At 43.9% G+C, this 15,131-nt stretch overlaps 1 protein-coding gene across 2 annotated transcripts in view; it reads left to right on the top strand.

Moving 5' to 3' along the window:
- Nucleotides 1–438: 438 nt before the first annotated feature.
- Nucleotides 439–15,131, top strand: part of SDK2 (sidekick cell adhesion molecule 2) — a 451,341-nt gene continuing 436,648 nt past the window's right edge. For both annotated transcript variants that reach the window (XM_087710186.1, XM_087710187.1), the window contains exon 1: nucleotides 439–1,416. In XM_087710186.1, coding sequence (XP_087566312.1) covers nucleotides 1,335–1,416 — 82 coding nt within the window. In that variant the 5' untranslated portion in view covers nucleotides 439–1,334. The remainder of the gene's footprint in view (nucleotides 1,417–15,131) is intronic.

Here is a 15,131-nt window from a genome sequence, read left to right on the forward strand (position 1 = left end):
CCCAAAATCCGAAGCAATGGGACCCAACTCAAATGCAAAACTTGTACCAGCTGGGCGCTTTTCTGAAGGGGTCGTTGTTGGTAGGAAGGGTGCGTGCTGGTGTGCCGTTCGTACAGGTTCGTGCGGACTGGGGCGGGGGGGGGGAAGCTCGTAATGACGCTCCCCTTAACAACCGCTCTACCGAGCCCGACGGCACAGCGGACCGGCGTCGCCGTCTGCCTTGGCGGATCGCGCGTCGATCGCTGTTGCCGGCGTGGGCCACTAGGTGGCAATGCCGGCCTCTCTCTTCCTCCGCCTATCCCTGGCTGAGGTTGCCGCCGCTCCTGGCTCTGCTGATCCTGGCTCACTCTGCTGCCGAGCCAGGAGCGGGAGGGTAGCAAGTGAAGCGCGTCCGCCGGAGAAGCCCGGAGTCTCCTACCCTGGAGAGAGAGAGAGAAAGAGAGAGAGAGAGGGAGAGAGACGTCCGGGCGGCTGTCTTCCAAACCCAGGCTGGCTCGCCTTCGGGATGTTGGAGAGAGGCGAGTCCGCTGCCTCCCGCCATGAGAACCGCTCCGAAGGCGAGTTGAGGAGGATTCGGGGAGGGGAGAAAGACCCCAGACCGGATTCCCCCTCCCCAAAACTTTTCCTTCGGCCCTGAACGCCGTTTGCCGAGAGAAAACTTCGCTCCTCCCTCTGGGATTTGGTAGGTGTGACTGTGGATCTCTCGCCACCGCTACCCGCTCGCTCCACACGGCTTTTCCTTCCCGAAGCCTCCAAGTATCTTTGGGGGAGCTCGGACCTCTGAATAATCCAGACTTCTCCCTTCCTTTCCACCTCCCGCTACCGATCCACCCTGTTGAGCCTCTGCGGTCCCAAGGACGCGGCGGCGACGTCGCCTCCTTCTCCTTCTTATCCGCGGCTGCTGCCGATTCTGCCCCGCAGTGCAGGATCGTTTGTTTTCTCTCCTTTCTCCCTTTCCGCCAAGCCTTTTTGGAAGGATGGCGATGTGGGGCTGATGACCGATGTCGCAGTCTCCCGTTCTTCCTCAGACTTTGAGGGAAGAATTGATCGGGGAAGAGGGGGTGACCGGGATTAAAATCGCCCTCTTCCCCCTCCCGATTCTCGCCGAGCCTTCTTGGGAATGGAGCGAGGGTCTTAAGGCGATCTGGCCAAGAAGTCAGTAAAAGTGAGAGGACGGAAGATCGCTACCACGTCGCAAATCTTCTCCGGCCCGTTTTGCAAGGCAAGCCAGGAGCGAATACACGGGATTTATAGGTGGACGAACCTTTCACAAGACCTTCCCCAAACTCCAGAAGTTCTCTTCCATCCTCAGCCTTGCTCCGCCTCTGGGAACCATGGCCGGGATTGGCAGCTGCGGAAGGATACTGTGTGGCGCGCTCTTCGCTCTTCTGGGCATCTCTTCGGTCAAAGGCCAAGGTAATTCGAGGGGGGATGTCTGGTGACGGAGTCCCCACGGGCTGTTTTTGTCTTTGTAGTCCCGAGGGGGACGTGTGGGTGCCAACACCCGGGGGGGGGGGCAAAGTTCCCGGGAGCAGCTGGATGGCAACCGACGCGATACCTGCAAATACCTCGGATGAGGGATGCCTTTGACTTTTTCCAAGGAGTTAAAGCGTAATGAAGTTGGTCGATTCCTCACTCTCTCCCCCTCCCCGTTTGTGATTGGTTAATGGAAGGGGCGAGGTGGATAAAAAGGTTGTGGAGGACCTGGGAATTTAAGGCGACTTTCTACACACACACCCCAATTTAGTCGGATCTGTGTTTTCACTGAGGTGATGGGGGTTGGAAAGCGGCGGCGATTTGTTTTGACGATGGAGAGGGTACGAGGGGCGAACGAGGAGTCGTGGGGAAGTTTTGTGTCTGGTGATTTGCAGGATTGAAACGTTTACTCAAAAGTGATCAAGAGATCAAAACAAAGTGTGGAAGAGAGAGAGACGAGGAGAGAAGCAGACGCCAGACGTTTAAGAAAGATAACAAGATCTTTAAAAGGAAACGGGGGGTGGGGGGCTGTTGGGGAGCAGTAGAGTAGAAACAATAACCCCGGTGTGTATTGGTGTCTTGAGTGTGTGCATAGTGGGTCTACACCTACTTGCATTCGAGTTTACCAAAAGGTGAAACAAGACAGCCACTCAGTTCATAGGGGGGGGGGGGGAGAAATCTAAAACCCGTTGTTGGATGGTATCTCCATTAGAACCAAACACCAAAACTCAACAGTGAGCTTCGGAAGACTTAATCCGAGCAAGCGCGAAAGCGTGGTGTTTATTTTCTACTCAAATACACAGGATTGGGCTGCGCAGTCTCTGAGGAAGAATTAGGCTAGGCTAATAAAACGTGTATCCTCAGGGCTGAAGGCTTTCTCTCAAAGCCCGAGCCTTCTCCGCCTCGGGAGAAACTCGGCAGCTTTTCCTTCGCGGGCAGCCAAAAGGGCTTCCGCGGCGGCTTTTTCCGAGGGAGATGCGTTGCCTTTGTTGGCATACTTGCGTGTTGGGGAGCGCGTGTGTGAGAGGAGTTAAATACCACACTACCAAAGCCGGCTGGGATACTGAGAGAACTTCCCGGGGTACCGAATGCAACACGTGGGGCAGCCTTTAAGAGAGGTGCAGAAGAGAAGAACGAGGCGGAGAAAGACCCAATCCAGCCTGGGGGTGGGGTGGGGAGACCTGGGAATGGAAAGAGAGACGGGAATCTCCTCCAGACGCGCGCGCTCTCCCTCGCCAAAAATAAAGCCGCCGCCGCGGTGCTGAAAAAGGCGGGAGTGAATGAGGTTGACCTCTTTTTCTCTCTCCCCCCCCCCCCACCAGTGTGTTGAAAGGAGAGAAACGCATTTCAGACGCCGCTTACAGGTGGGCCGGCCTGTAAAAGCAGCCTGGAGGAGCGAAGTAGGAGGCTTGCCCGAGGGGCGTCGTTGCGCCTCCACGCCTCAGGCTTCGGTCGCTCTCTCCTGCCGCCGCCGCCTCCTCCCGCGTCCTCAGCTTCACGTTCGGCTTGGAGTGATGCGCCTGGCGGATTTGGCTGGAGAAGCCAAAACAGGGCGCTCTCTCTCTCCCTCCCTCCCTCTCTCTCTTTTCGGAGGCATTCCGGCGGGCGGGGCTGAAGAAACCGAGACCTGCCACATCCCCTTCTCGTCCCCCCGTCCCTCCCTTGAGATCGCCAGTATTTCATGGCCACAGATACTGTACCCGCAAGCTGGAGGCTCTCCAGAGTCCTTGGGACCACAACTCTGATTATATCCCAGTTGTTGTTGTTGTAGCGCTGGGGTGGGGTGGGGAGGGGAAAGACAGGTTGCCAAACAAATATGTGGACAGGGGATTGTCTTTTCCAGGTCTTTATTTTTTTTAAACCCACTTTGTTAAAAGATCTTTTAAATGATATGGTGGCTTACAAAAGGAAGGGGGGTGTCCTCCAAAAAGAAACAGTGAAAATTATTTAGGGGGTGTAAGAGAGAAAATGAAGGAGAAAAAATTAAAGCAGAGGTTTTTAAAAAAATATATTTTATCACATATGGATATTCTTGGTATCCAGCATGAATCAGAAAGATTAAGTTGACTACTTTATGGAGTTAAATTTCATTTTTTACCTGACTAGTAGCCACAATAAAGATTTGATTTGTCTTATGGCCAATTCTTATAATCAGACTTTTTCTCTTTTCCTTTTACAGTATCAAAACCTTGGTGGTCTTAAGACTTTCTGAGGTTTCCTTGCTCCCCTCCTCCCTTTTTTTCCAAACCCTTTGGGCTAATCCAATATTTGGTTAGTTATCCAAATACTCGCTTTAAATAACTGGAGCAGGTTTTACAATGTGCATATATCTCATCCAAACACCTTCGCTCCTCATTTTCTGTCTCTTGACCTGTCAAGATAACAATAAAGGCATGAATAGAATTTAAAGTCACAAGGCAGGAGGATGGACCTGTTTGAAGCTGCTGGTGCTCACACCACAAGGGAGTTCGGAAACAAGGGAGGATCACAGGAGCTCTTTCAGGACCCTATATGATGAATGCATTTCTGAGGCTCCTTATTGCAAAGCCTGGAAAATTTGTTACCAAAGAGATGTGTCGCAAAAATGATGCACAACTTCTTTCTTGACAATTCGGCAAAAAATGTGGATAAGGAGGATGGCAGACGCCTCAATGAATGAAAATACATGATGCATTTGTAAGCCATGTGCTGTTTTTATTCCATTGAATGACTGTATTTTGCTGCTTTACTAACTCTGTTTTCTTATTATATGATTATATAGATTTATTGTAGTTATCCACTCCAGTGAGATGATATAGAATGCCTCTTCCAGAAAAACAATCATTTTACCAATCATTTGGCAGAGTTACCAGATCTAGGCTTCAAAAATCTGGATAGCCACTTAGATGGCAGTCAGATTTTTTTGTGTTTCACTGCAATCTAAGGATCCTCAGATGTTTGCATCCCAGTCCTGAGGAGGGAAGGTCAGGTATATTCAAATATTAGTTGCTAAAATCGTTCCTGTCTTTCCATCCTCTCCCAAATCACCAACCACTATATTTGATACCCTTCTGCCCATTTTCCTTCATCCTAGAGCTGGCTGGAGCCTTGTTATCAGTAGTGTGAGTCAAATGAAGTATGTCATTGAGAAAAGATCGTTGGAGGCTATCCTTCCATGACAGCCCATGAGTTGGCAAATGCCACAAACTACCTCAGGACCTACTGATAAGCTAATTGCCTCTGGAATGCTCTTATACTGTGCAGACTATTTTCAGCTACTTCTGTTATCTGAATGCAATACATAAATAGACTCCCTCTCTAAGCAGAGACCATTGATTTGGTTCCACTAGCCAATGAAGCCTCTTGGAAACATCATATGATGTGAAAAGGCAAGAGGAGATGGAGAATGCTTTCATTTTATGGCATAGTTTGGGGATGCAAAGGAGTTTCTCCTGTGAAGCTTTTTGGAGATATTCTCTTACCTTTGTGGTGTTTGCATCATTTATATGTGCTGTGAATAAAGAATAGCTCAATAGGAATATTATATCTGTGCCCATATTGTGCTGTATATTCACAGAGAGGAGGACCAGCAATTGTAATTATACTATTCACATTTCCCCTATTCCTTAATAACTTCCAGAAATATACCTCCGTGACTTCTGAGGAAAAGGTCCCATTTTAGCAATAGCACTTATATACCGCTTTACAGCCCTCTTTAAGCAGTTTATAGAGTCAACATATTGCCACTAACAGTCTGGGTCCTCATTTTGCCTTGCAAATAATGTCAGAAAATATGTAATTTTAGGATGCTTAGCCATTTCTGTCCAGTATCTTCGTGATATTTGGGAGATGCCACAATAAGAATTAACACATTGTTTCACACCTACTATAGATAATTCAGTAATGTCACCAGAGTTTTAATATACGTGTTATTTAAGAACAGAAGAACCAACTTTGGTTTCTACTGGTCATTTTTCTGTGTGTTAATATTAGTTTGACCTGTTGAAAATAGCAGGTGATAATACTTATCTCCAAGTTATGAACAGCTTTACCTGCTGATTTTAATAGGTTGACCTTCAGAAGGAAACTGGAGAAAATATGACCATTATTTTCAGACAACAAACCTGCATGTCAGTACATCTCCAATTTAATAAAATATCAGATGGAAGAAAATGAGGGTGGGTGGGTGGAGTTCTGCCTGAGATTTTGGAGGGCTAGAACCACAGGAGACAATATTGAACTAAGTAGGCAAATAGTCTGACTTTGCATAGCACATTTATTATGTTGTTTATAGCATGGTAGTCCACAAACTATGTTTATCTAAACATCTAAATAAACATCCAAACAATGTATCTAAACATCTAAATAAACCATATGTAGTTGAATCTAAATAAACATCTAAAAGTGTACACGTGGTGCATTTGCACTGTGTTGCAAATATGAAAGGAAAGGCTCAGTGAAGGAGAGTAAAATTTTTCATACTCAACATCCCATATACAACCCTGAAAATGAATCTTACCAAGCATAGGTACTAGCCAGGATTCAGGGCAGTAAGGGAGGCAAAGCATATAACTCTGTCTGGAGGTGGTATCAGATTAAAAGAAGATCCCATTTTCCCCCCATGTTCTTTGTGCTCCTTTCTCCTCCTTTAGTTTAGTGACAAGTTATTATTTATTGTTTTATCCTTTTAATGTTTACTGGCTTTAATGTTTGTAAGCCATCGAGAGTCGCCTCTAGATGAGATGGGAGGCACATAAATTTAATAAATAAATACTTCTTTTCCCTTACTCTGTTGGGTATTGCCATCTGGATCCTTTCTGGCTATTCAACCATTTTGTAGCATCTTGTAACAAAGGCACTCAAATTTATCAAAATGTTGACTCCTTGTGGATAGGGTCCAGTGGGCTGACTGAAGAAGGTTTAGCCATGTTATCTGGGATTCATTGAGGCCTATGCATTCTGATAAAGAGGACACGAAATCAGCACCCTAGCTTATTTACATCATCTGTGTTCTTGGCTCCTGGCTCCTTCAGAGAACAAGGCGAGGTATAGCTGGCTGGTTCTGGGAGATTATCAATTCTTATTTGGGAGAGAGGGTGACTGCATTAGACCTGCAAGAGGCACTAAAGAGATCCCCCCCCCTAGTCTTCCGCATATCAATCCTTTCCCATTTGTTGAACATCTATGTAAAATCACTGGCAGAGGTCATCCATCTGCCTGAGATGTAATATTGTCAATACGCAATGATACCTAGTTATATATCACGACTCCAGACCATGCAAGAGATGTAATAGAACTCTTGTCCTGGTTTTTGGAGCCTGTCTAAGACTAGATGCGATGATAGGTTGAAATTAAATCTAAGCCACCTGGAGTTACTAATGTGTCCATTTAGATGATTATAATTGCATTTTCATTATTACCAGTATTATAAGTTAGTATTTTCAAATTTTGATTATTATTTTTAATTTATTTATATTTATTATGGGCATTCTGTTTATGGATATTTTTTGTAAAGCACCATGAGTCTATATTAATTTTGGCAGCATTCCAGTAGAACGAATGAATGAGTGAGTGAGTGAATGAAATCCCTGATAACTAAAATAGCTGTCTGAAATTGTATAAAAAATAAAATTATAGAAAATTGCTACCAATTAGCATAGGTATTCCTGAACTAAATAGACCCAATAGTGTGAGCAAATCAAAGGCAACTGAAAACATCCTATTTCTCCTTTGAAGTAATGTTGATAAGAGGTATTTTTTCTTACTTGAGTAAAGTTGATTCTCTTTCCTATTCATACCATAGTGAGGTTAAAAAATGGTTCAGTTCCTATTTTACAGCTGGGAGAAAAAAGATTCACCATAGATGTATGAGACTGATACATGACCGGTTCTAACCAGGGTTCAAAATGCCTGACGATGATTGGGAGATCTAGGGATTCAAAAATAATTAAATATACAATATTTCAGGGATCTCTAGATGCTTTGAACTACATGTCCAATAAATCACAGTCTAGAAAAATATATATTCTCCAATTTCTGGAAGTGCAACTTGGGACAGTGGGCTGCGGATTGCTGCAACACGAAGCTGCCCAGGTAATGTCTGTTGAAGACACATCCTCACTAAGCAGCCCCAATTTTATCACCTGTTGCTGAGGCAGACTAAGGTTGGCTTCAGGTGATCCAGCATCAAGTGACATGCCAGCAACAGGCTTTCCATATAGACAGTCTAGAGCCGTGATGGAGTGCCACAGGTGGCACACGGAGCCCTCTCTGCAGGCACACAAGCTGTCCAGCTCAGCTCCACTGTGCATGCGTACACGCTTCCCATCGGCCTGCTGGTTTTTGGGCCTCTGCAGTACATGTGGGAAATTCATGTGCATGCAGGAGATGCAGGAGGTCAGGCACACATGTGCAGAGGTGGGGGGCACACACGTATGCACGGGAACAGCAAGGGGTGCAGTCCCGTGATCTGTTTTTGGTCCCAGGAGGCTTCAGGGAGGCCTGCTAGACCCAAAACGGGGCACGGGGGGTGCATGTATGGGGGGGACTACAGGGGGAAGCACACATATGCAAGGGGAAGTGCATTATATTGTGGGTGTGGGCAGGCGCACATGTGCTGTCGGGCACACACGAATAATTTCGGCATGCAAGGACAAAAAGGTTAGCCATCACTGGTCTAAAGCTGTGCTGGCTGAGGAATTCTGGGAGTTGGAAGTTCATCAGTATTAAAGTTGCTAAGGTTGGAGGCCCTTGCTCTAGAGTGCATACACAAGGTAATCCTGAGGAGCTACTGTCAGGAGCAGTCATCTATGGAGTTTCCTCCTGGCCTCTGTCCCTCTCTCCCTCAGTGCTGTTCTGACTGCAAGAGATCAGCTTCGGTAGCCATTTTCTTTTTTGAACATCTTGTCCAACCAGTGATCTGAGAGGACAGTTGCTCTCTCAGAGGAGAGTCCAGGCAACACTTTGCAAAGCTGTAAAACTGGCTAGCCTATTCCTCTCTCAATGTCTAACATTGAAAGTATAACTGAAAGGACTCACCTCTAGTTCTTCAGTAGCTTGTGCGGCAGGAAATTCCCTTTGCAGGGGCTATTGCCCTCAGGGACACTCTCCCAGCCATGGCTAAAACTAAGAAGCCTGTATTTATCAGCCCCGACTGATGTGGCAGGGCTTGGAATTACTGGAGCGTCTTTTGGCTTTGGTTTTGTTTTAGTTTTAAAATCAGAGTGTCCTACTGAAGGTGAGACTAGATGCTCTCTTCTGCCTGAAGCTGGATGCAACTTTAACTGCTTCATTGAACCCTCTTCCTCCCCAAAGTAATAAATATAGGACAACAGATGGGAAATGCAGTCGGTTGAAAGTTCTTTTTTGTCTTGACTTCAGAGCGCCTTACCCAAGGCCATTCTGATGTCTCTGCAAGTGTCAAGAAAACTGTTGCTTGTTTTGCGTCTATTCATTCCTCTAAGAAATAAATCTATCTTTTTGACATTTTTTTTTCATCCACTCCTTATCTATCAAGAGGTAACACTTCAGCCTGCACAGAACCCTTATTGTGCTTGTTTGGAATGTGCTGTTCTTGGAAGTTCAGGGGAACCATTTTCCTCCTTGATTTTCCAAAGAGAGTCGGAACTGGAGTGGAGGTGGTGGAGGAAAGAGAGAGGCAGACATTTACAGTTCAGGTTTTAACTGCTTTTATAGGGCCAGAATAGGACAGTTTCCAACAAGAAATTCAACCATGTATGGCATGCCATGCACTAAATAAATAAATGGGAAACCACTGGCAAGGTAGAAATAAGCAACATGTTGTTCTTTTGAGGCTTTGGCTCCAGACAACATAGCCCGTAAGGTAAAGGTAAAGGTTCCTCTGGCACATAAGTGTTAGTTGTTCCCGACTCTAGGGGGCGGTGCTTATCTCAGTTTCAAGGCCAAAGAGCCAGCATTGTCCACAAACGCCTCTGTGGTCATGTGGCCAGCATGACTAAATGCCAAAGGTGCACAGAACGCTGTTACCTTCCCACCAAAGGTGGTTCCTATTTTTCTACTTGCGTTTTTTACGTGCTTTCAAACTGCTAGGTTGGCAGAAGCTGGGACAAGTAACGGGAGCTCACTCTGTTACACAGCACTAAGGATTCGAACTGCTGAACTGCCAATCTTTCTGATCGACAAGCTCAGCGTCTTAGCCACTGAGCCACTGGGTCCCTAACATAGTCAATAGCCAAGCATTATTTATTGCAGTTTACTAAATGTGGGCATCAACAGCTTGTTGATCTGTAGTTCAGTGAGTCTGGGAACTGCCTAACTTTCACTGCAATCTATTTATATTTTGGCATGAAAATGTTGTTCAAAAACCTATATTACATTTTGGCTTAACTCCAGTTTTCTGTAATATCCAAAGTGTGGTTAGTTTCAATAATTCAAATTCAAACTATGTTTAATGAAGCTGGATTGCTTGGTATAGTCCAGGGGTCACCAACCTTTTGGACTTCAGGGACCACTAAATTCATAATTTTAAATCCCGCAGACTACTAATATGATTTTTTAAAAAGATCAATAGTATTTAGTACAATATTAAAAATGCAAATATTTTTTCTGCAGACCACCAAAAATTTCTCATGACCATCAGTGGTCCACGGACCACCAGTTGTTGACCACTGGTATAGTCAGTTCCACATTGGTATTAAATGGTAAGATGTAGTTCTGAAAAGTGCATTAACCAAATCAGGGCATGAGACCTGAAAAGAAGGGTATGGTGAAGGTTGTATTTATCAGACAGTCCAACTGGTGAATTTGCAGCACCATTAAGCCATAATAACCCAATCACATTGGCTGATTACCACAACGTGATATACTAAAATGTAGCCATCAAATTTATGTATCATTCAAGCACTGTGTACCACGTGAATACAGGGTGGTTTTCCCCAGCCTGGAATTCTCCAGATGTGTTGAGCTTCAGCTTCCATCTACCGGATATGAATTACAGGAATCAATTCTAGCTTGTCTACAAGCACCAGGCATCACATCCAAATCCCACAATTGTTTGTACAGCCAAAAACTCTTAACACAGATTTACATGTACAAATATGTGCTTGTAGTCAAAAGTCAAATAAACGTGCAGCCCAATTTTTGAGTCATTTACTCAGAAGAAACAAACGTTACCGTATTTAGTATTCACAATTCTCTCAGGCAAATTTGCAGATAAATCTAGTAACCCAATTCCTGTTTTTCTGTCAGAGAGATTTTTTCCAAAAGAACCTACCATAGCTAGGACTTTAGAGTTTTCTTTTAATATCTACAAAATAAAGCTTCGGTTATTCCTAAATAAGCAAGAACTATAGGTTTAAGGGGTAGAGAATATATGATAAAAGAGATTTAAGCAGAGTAAGCAGCATGATAGCTGCTGCTTGGCCGTTGTGCTGCAACACTTTACTATAATGAACACTTTTGATTCCTTCACTAGGAATACTATATCTTCTTTAGGAATTACTTCAGTTGCTGTGTGTGCTGCCCCCTCCAGGTTGCAGAGGAAAGTTGCTTGAGGATTCTCTCAGCTGATAATGAGTCTTTGAATTACAATCGCTTTTAATGATTTTGATGCTGCTGAGCAACAATATTTGTGCCAGAAGGAGCGTTGCAAAGGAATAAAAGCCTTCCTTTGATGAGTTTGGTAAGGAACGTAGAAGACAAGAAAGAGAAGCAGGGAGAAAGGCAGAAAGGCAAATATGCTATAGTATTTTGTTCTGTTCTAGTGACCTTGGCACCGTAAGTGCTTCAGCATCTGCTTGCAGTTGCTCTCAGAATAAAATGTCTATTCCTCACTCAGGTACGGATCACTTTCCACACATGGCTATTAAGTTTCCAGTTATGACTCACCCTCTTTCTATATTTCAGCTCAAGGGTAGGTATCTGCACTTAGTCCTCTGAAATTATTGCACCACCAACATTCAGCAGCAAAATGGCCAAATTTCAGAGCAAAGACCAAGATACATTAAGCCATGCCTTGCTAGAAGTGAAATGTCAGTGAACTGATCCAGAAAGCGCCTGTTGCAGCTCCCTTCCCAAAAAACATGAGGTGAGGAGGATTAGGAAATAGGCCTTCTCAGTGGCAGCCCCTATTCTGTGGAATATTCTCCCCATCTGGTATGAATGACCCCAAGCAAGATAAAGGACTTTTGATCTAATGTGCATTTGATTCAGGCATGAAATGCTCTCATCTTCACTACCGGTTTGGAACCGGGAACGCGCACTTGGTGCTTGTGCGCATGCACAGAACATCAGTGATGACATCTGGGGTGGGTGGGCGGAGCCTCCTGCCGCCACCACTACCTGTTCGCCCAAACTGGGGCAAACCGGCAGAATACCACCTCTGATTTGATTCCAAGCTAAGTTAATTCAAAGGCTGTCTCTGATATCTAATTATAATTATTAGTTTTAAATTTATTGCCCGCCCAACTCCAATAGACTCTTTTCATACTGCTTATACTAATTGTTCATACTGTTTCATAATTGTTTGCTCATTTGTATTGTAACCACGTTACTATTTTAATTTGTGCTGAGTTTTTATATTGTTGTCTTTGACCTTGTGGTGTTCTGCCCAGAGTTTGCCAGGATTTTGTTGTAAACATTGTAAAATAAAATACTGTAATGAATGGCTGCAGCTATTTGAAAGTTCAGGAGGCTGACTCAGCCCTCAAATGTTGCCTTCTTTTGCTCTGACTCCTACAGTGCTACCCCCTCCTCCCTTTCGGGAACATCATTCTATGATTATGGGAGAGTCTCTGGTTCTTTCCCTGTGGTTTAGAATATCCAAGGCACACATAACAGCCTACTTCCTCCTCTCTAAATTTATAGCTGCTCAGACACTGATGAAGGCAAAGCCTTCTCAATGCCCCTGGCTCTAGCTGCTGCCTCTTCTTTGCACCTAGGCTATAATTTCTTAGTAATTTAAGTCCAGAGCATAACAGATAAACTTGCAATATATTTTCCAGAAGGGCTCTGTGTCAGAAACTATGATAGTCTCTATGATTGATTCACTTGTGCTTGCCGAGTTCCTTTTTCTTTCTTACCTGATTTTTTTTTTAAACTCCAGTGGCCTCGCAGTCCCTAGCATTATGCTTGCCCTCAGGTGTTAACTACTCTGTTTCTCCTACAAGTTTTTCCCCCTGTTCATTTTGCAAGCTTCCATCTCTGCTGACTTGGTTTAAAACATGATTGTTTGTTTTTTATGAAAGACCAATGTTAGTCTATAGAAGAAGGATTAGCACAATAGCATTTCCCTGGACTTGTAGATGGTGGAACAAATCACATTTGTGTGTAACTACTGCTGCGCTGTTGTGCGTAGTTCAGAAATTTTAAAAGCACACAAAAGGAATGGGAGAAATGGAGGTGTAGCTTGGAAACTAAATTCCTTAGTCTAAAAACACACTTAGAGACCTGGGACCTTAATTAGATGCTATAGGAAATGTATAGTGCATTTTAGATTGGAAAGTGGTATTTTGTAACATTCATTTTATTATCCAATTTAGGCCCCGCCTGACGCCAAACTGACTCTGGGTGGCATACAAGAAAACCAAACAATATAGAGAACACAAATAGTACAATGTAAATAACAAGGTAAAAAAAGGAGAACGAGGTTAAAAAAAAGAGAACAAGAACAAATGGTGAGTCTGGCAAGTAGCACTGACACACACACACACACACACACACACGTGTGTGTGTATATATATATGTGTGTGTGTGTGTATATGTGTGTGTGTATACACAAACACACACACACACACACACACACACAAAACAACAACATATATATGTTATGTCAAAGCACCTGGTATGCCCAAATATGGGAGGAAGCATACTGCTTCCCTTTTTTCCTTTCAGCTCCACCCTAGGAGCCTTCCAGGCAGGAAACCATTTTTGTGTTGCATTTGTGCTGATAAATAAATAAAGGGAGACTAGTATGGATCTATTTCAAGCTATTTAGCTCTCATCAGCTAGCCATACCCTTACTGAAATTTGAACCTGGGCTGTTTTTACATGTTAGGCAGTTGTATTAGCCACTAAGCCACAAGCTCTCCTCCCTTATCAGCTGAGCCAAGGAAATAATTAAATAAGTAAATGTTATGTCAACATAACAGAGTAGAACCGAAAGACAAAAAGGGAAGCATTATGCTCTCTCCCATATTTGGGCATACCAGGTGCTTTGAAATAACATTTATTTATTTCCTCCATTTCCGTGCTCATCTCCATTTCGAAGCCGAAGAGCCAGCGCTGTCCGAAGACATCTCCATGGTGATGTGGCTGGCATGATTAAATGCCAAAGGGGCATGGAACGCTGTTACCTTCCCACCAAAGGTGGTTCCTATTTTTCTACTTACATTTTTACATGCTTTTGAACTGCTAGGTTGGCAGAAGTTGCAACAAGTAACGGGAGCTCACTCTGTTACGCAGCACTAGGGATTCGAATCACCAAACTGCTGGCCTTTCTGATCGACAAGCTCAGCGTCTTAGCCATTGATCCACCATGTCCCTGAGACTTTATATATAGTCCTTGACTAATAACCATTCATTTAATGAATGTTGTAATTGTAATTGTAATTTAATAAATTTATAGGCCGCCCAATCCTGTTCAAAGTTACAACACTGAAAATAGTAACTTATGGCCATTTTTCACATGACTGCTGAAGCCTCTCTGACACAATTACAATTTGGAAGCTTGGCAACTAGCTTGAATTTATGATGGTTGCTGTGTTCTGATGTCATGTGATCACATTTAGCGACTTTCTGACATGCAAAGTCAATGAGAAAGCCATATTCGCCTAAACAATCATATTACTAAATTAACAACTGCAGTGATTCACTTAACAACTGTGGCAAGAAAGATCATAAAATGGGGCAAAGCTCACTTTGTTGCTTAACAATGGAAATTTTGGGCTCAACTGTGGTCATAAGTTGAAGTCTATGTGTACTGGTCATAATCACCATCTTTTAGCGAAGGGGAAAAATGTCCCAATACGTCACATGATGATGCTGTGATGACGTCAGTTCCACACTCCTGCTGCAGGCATATCAAGGCATGCCCATCACTGCTCCAAATACTGCATTCCAGATCCATTGAAGCTTTCAAATGGCCTTCACCAATAGCCAGAATGCAAACTTCCAGGATTCAATAGAGCAGCTGCACCTTTAATCCAGAATGAAATGTTTATATCAGGGAAGCTACTTTCTGCAGCCATATAACCTTGGAAACAGATGTGATTGCTTCAACAGATTGTAGACTGCATTGCATTCGCATTTTCCGTACTTTCTGAAGTACTCCTTTCTACTCAGAACTGAAGGGCTGCAAGGCCTAACTATATAGATGTCTTCTCAATTCATGTCTTCTTTGTGTGAAACACATCATATATATTCCTTAGTGTTTGGGTTCACTCAACACTCAAAAACTTTCTCCCATGCAACTGCTAATCATGGATGGACAACACTTCAGCAGTGGCATTGCGAAGATTTAAATAAACATACCCCTCAATCCACCCACATTTTGGTATGGAGACAGCCTGCAATTATACTTTCCTGCTCCACTTCAAAAGAGATGTTTCCCAGCTTGCTTCAGCACAAGTCCAGCTGTGTGCTTCTCCACTGTAATTTAATTCAATCTAGGCCATGTCTGCACTCTTACTTGTAGCTGT

Source organism: Thamnophis sirtalis, unplaced genomic scaffold (genome assembly GCF_051295495.1).
Source record: "Thamnophis sirtalis isolate CommonGarterSnake01/CBP01778 unplaced genomic scaffold, rThaSir2_p1.2 scaffold_3, whole genome shotgun sequence".
In the NCBI taxonomy this organism is placed as follows: domain Eukaryota; kingdom Metazoa; phylum Chordata; class Lepidosauria; order Squamata; family Natricidae; genus Thamnophis; species Thamnophis sirtalis.